This window comes from Agrilus planipennis, unplaced genomic scaffold (genome assembly GCF_000699045.2).
Source record: "Agrilus planipennis isolate EAB-ADULT unplaced genomic scaffold, Apla_2.0 scaffold68, whole genome shotgun sequence".
In the NCBI taxonomy this organism is placed as follows: domain Eukaryota; kingdom Metazoa; phylum Arthropoda; class Insecta; order Coleoptera; family Buprestidae; genus Agrilus; species Agrilus planipennis.
In genome coordinates this window covers 326,345-329,299 of record NW_020439033.1, presented here as the reverse complement: position 1 = coordinate 329,299, position 2,955 = coordinate 326,345, and the positions used below count along the sequence as shown (strand labels likewise).

The 2,955-nt window shown below is 30.2% G+C and overlaps 1 protein-coding gene across 1 annotated transcript in view; it reads left to right on the top strand.

Annotated features, from left to right (window-relative positions):
* Positions 1–1,692: 1,692 nt before the first annotated feature.
* Positions 1,693–2,955, top strand: part of LOC108732818 — a 25,707-nt gene continuing 24,444 nt past the window's right edge. The window contains exon 1 of the mRNA XM_025976594.1: positions 1,693–1,860. Within this exon, the coding sequence (XP_025832379.1) occupies positions 1,762–1,860 (99 nt within the window). The 5' untranslated portion in view covers positions 1,693–1,761. The remainder of the gene's footprint in view (positions 1,861–2,955) is intronic.

The following is a 2,955-nucleotide window of genomic DNA, read 5'->3' as shown; positions in this document are numbered from 1 at the left end:
GATACAAATTAAAATTGATTTGAACCGCAGGAACGAGGAATATTTTGGGCGTCCTAATTTGAAAATTAGTTTAAAAGAAGTAGAAATACTTGTCTTACGACACCCTCATATGATACCAATTAAAATTGATTTGAACCACGGGAACAACCAATATTTTGGGGGTCCTAATTTGGAAATTAGTTTAAAAGAAGCTAAAACTATGAATTACTTCCTTCGATTTCAGAAAAACATATTTTTATTAGAACGCATGTCATCTTACAACACTATTTTATGTCATACAAATTAAAATTGGTTAAGCCACCAAATTTGAGTCCAAATTTGAAAATTGATTAGAAAGGAGCTCAAATTATGAATTACTTCGCAGAAACACTTTTTCTTTGAAACACATGTCATCTTACGACATCCTGCCGCGCATTTATATCATACAAATTAAAATTGATTTGAACCACGGGAACGAGCAATGTTTTGGGGGTTCTAATTTGGAAATTAGTTTAAAAGAAGCTAAAACTAAGAATTACTTCCTTCGATTTCAGAAAAACATATTTTTATTAGAACGCAAGTCATCTTACGACACTCTTTTATGTCATACAAATTAAAATAGGTTGAGGCACAGTAATTAGCGAAATTTTGCGCGTCCAAATTTGAAAATTGGTTAAAAAGGAGCTAAAATTATGAACTTTTCCTTCGATTTCACAAGAACACGTTTTCATAGAAACCCTTGTCATCTTACGACACCCTGCCGCGCATTTATATCATACAAATTAAAATTGATTTGAACCACGGGAACGAGCAATATTTTGGGGAGTCCTAATTTGAAATTTAGTTTAGAAGAAGCTGAAATTATGAATTACTACCTTCCATTTCAAAAAAACATATTTTTATTAGAACGCATGTCATCTTACGACACTCTTTTATGTCATACAAATTAAAATTGGTTGAGGCACTGTAATGAACGAAATTTTGGGCGTCCAAATTTGAAAATTGGTTAAAAAGGAGCTAAAATTATGAACTATTTGCTTCGATTTCGCAAGAACCCGTTTTCATAGAAACACTTGTCATCTTACGACACCCTGCCGCGCATTTATGTCATACAAATTAAAATTGATTTGAACCACAGGATCGAGCAATATTTTGGGTGTCCTAAAAAAATCCTAAACAAAAAAAGCCTAAGCTGACCAGAGGAAATAGGGAAGGGGGAACTCCTCGATCTCAGGTCTTGTAGGAAGCCCCGAAAATTGGTAATTTTGAAAAGATTAAATTTTTACGTTTGAAACATAAGAAAGTAGTACCTATTCTGGAAGATAACTATTTTCGTGTCAAATATAGTTTGGTCCCTTAAGTTGCAGTTCCTCAACGACTCTAGGACTTATAACTTCCTGAAGTCATCCTTGAAATCGATTAAAATAATACCTATAAAAATAATTCTTAACGTGTATGACATCATTAAGATCTTTTTCCGCTAATGACAATACAAATTAAGTAGTACATAATTAAAATGATACTGTTTGTATCTACTAACGTTAATTAAATATAACTTTCAAAAACAGAAAACTTTTTTAGTTATACAATAATATTCTATGGTACTCTTTTTCGCATTCTATTGTTCACTCACACCATTTTAATATGGGTTTTGGCAGTAGTAATATATTAAGCAAATTCAGTAGGCAAGAGGACCACGAGGCGTAAGGTTGCAACGTTATAAAAATACGTATCATTTCGAATGTGTTTCTGAAAATTGGCTTAAAAAATAAAAAAGCAAAAATGGAAGATCCAACATCTACGCCTTTTCAAACCGAATACCTATCTTGTCTGCACAATATTCAGCAGGTTGTTCTAAATGTTACTAGAATGCAAAAGCATGTAAGTGTTTTTAACGTTCTACATTATTGATTGCCTACGCCATCTTGGCGTTTAGGTAATTCGAATTTTTTACACCCAATTCATGGTATTTAATTATATTATTTATTGACTATTAGTTATATTATAAGATATAGGTTAATTAAACTTATATACATAGATTTTAAGTTGTAAATGAACTTTGTTTAGTGTGGAAATGTAGCAAAGAAAAAAAAACATAATGGCGTCCATAAGCATTTAGTTTGTTTCAAGTCAAAACTGGTTTAAACTGATTTAAGCCAATTTAATCCTAATCCTGTTCTAACTTGTTTTTTAAAAATTTGGATTATGTAAAAGTATGTTACGAAATAACCGATATATTAAATAAAAAATTGTGGCACACCAAAATTAATTAAAAATGTGCATTCACATTATTATGTACCTAGTTACGTATATGATATGAGAATATTTCTAAATTTTTCGTATTGACAAGGTAGCCTATTAAAATACTATTTTATTAGACACATGCAAATGTGTAAGCGCATAATTAACTGAAATAATTTAGAACTAAAAAAACGACTCAATTAGTTAACGCGGATGCTTATTTAGGTACTTCAGCAAGTTGTTACGACGCCATGTTTGTATTATACAAAACAATCAAAAATTAATAAACACGGTCTACAAATGTCATTTTATACTCTTTTTGAAACAAAAAAAAATATCTAGCCATGATAAAAAATTTGACTGCCCTTAACAACGTTGGTTACTACGCACTCATACTTTTTCAATAATATATTTAATTAAGTTGTGAATGAGGTACTTAGTGAATAATTGCAAAAAACATAGATTACTTTTTTTACCAGTAATTTCGTAACACTGGTTATAGTTTAAATAAGTGGCAAAAAGTAAATGAGTTTTATGAAGAGAAGAATAAGTGAAAAATATAGTTATACTACATCAAAAATGGGATCAATGTTTTCAAGGAATTCGAATTCAAAACCGGAAGTGGTAAGTGCCCCCTGCTTTTTAAGCAGAACATTTTATTTTATCCTTTTTTCTATTGTAATACATAGGTAAAATTTCAAAAATTCATCCCCTATAAATATATTTTTAAATAAT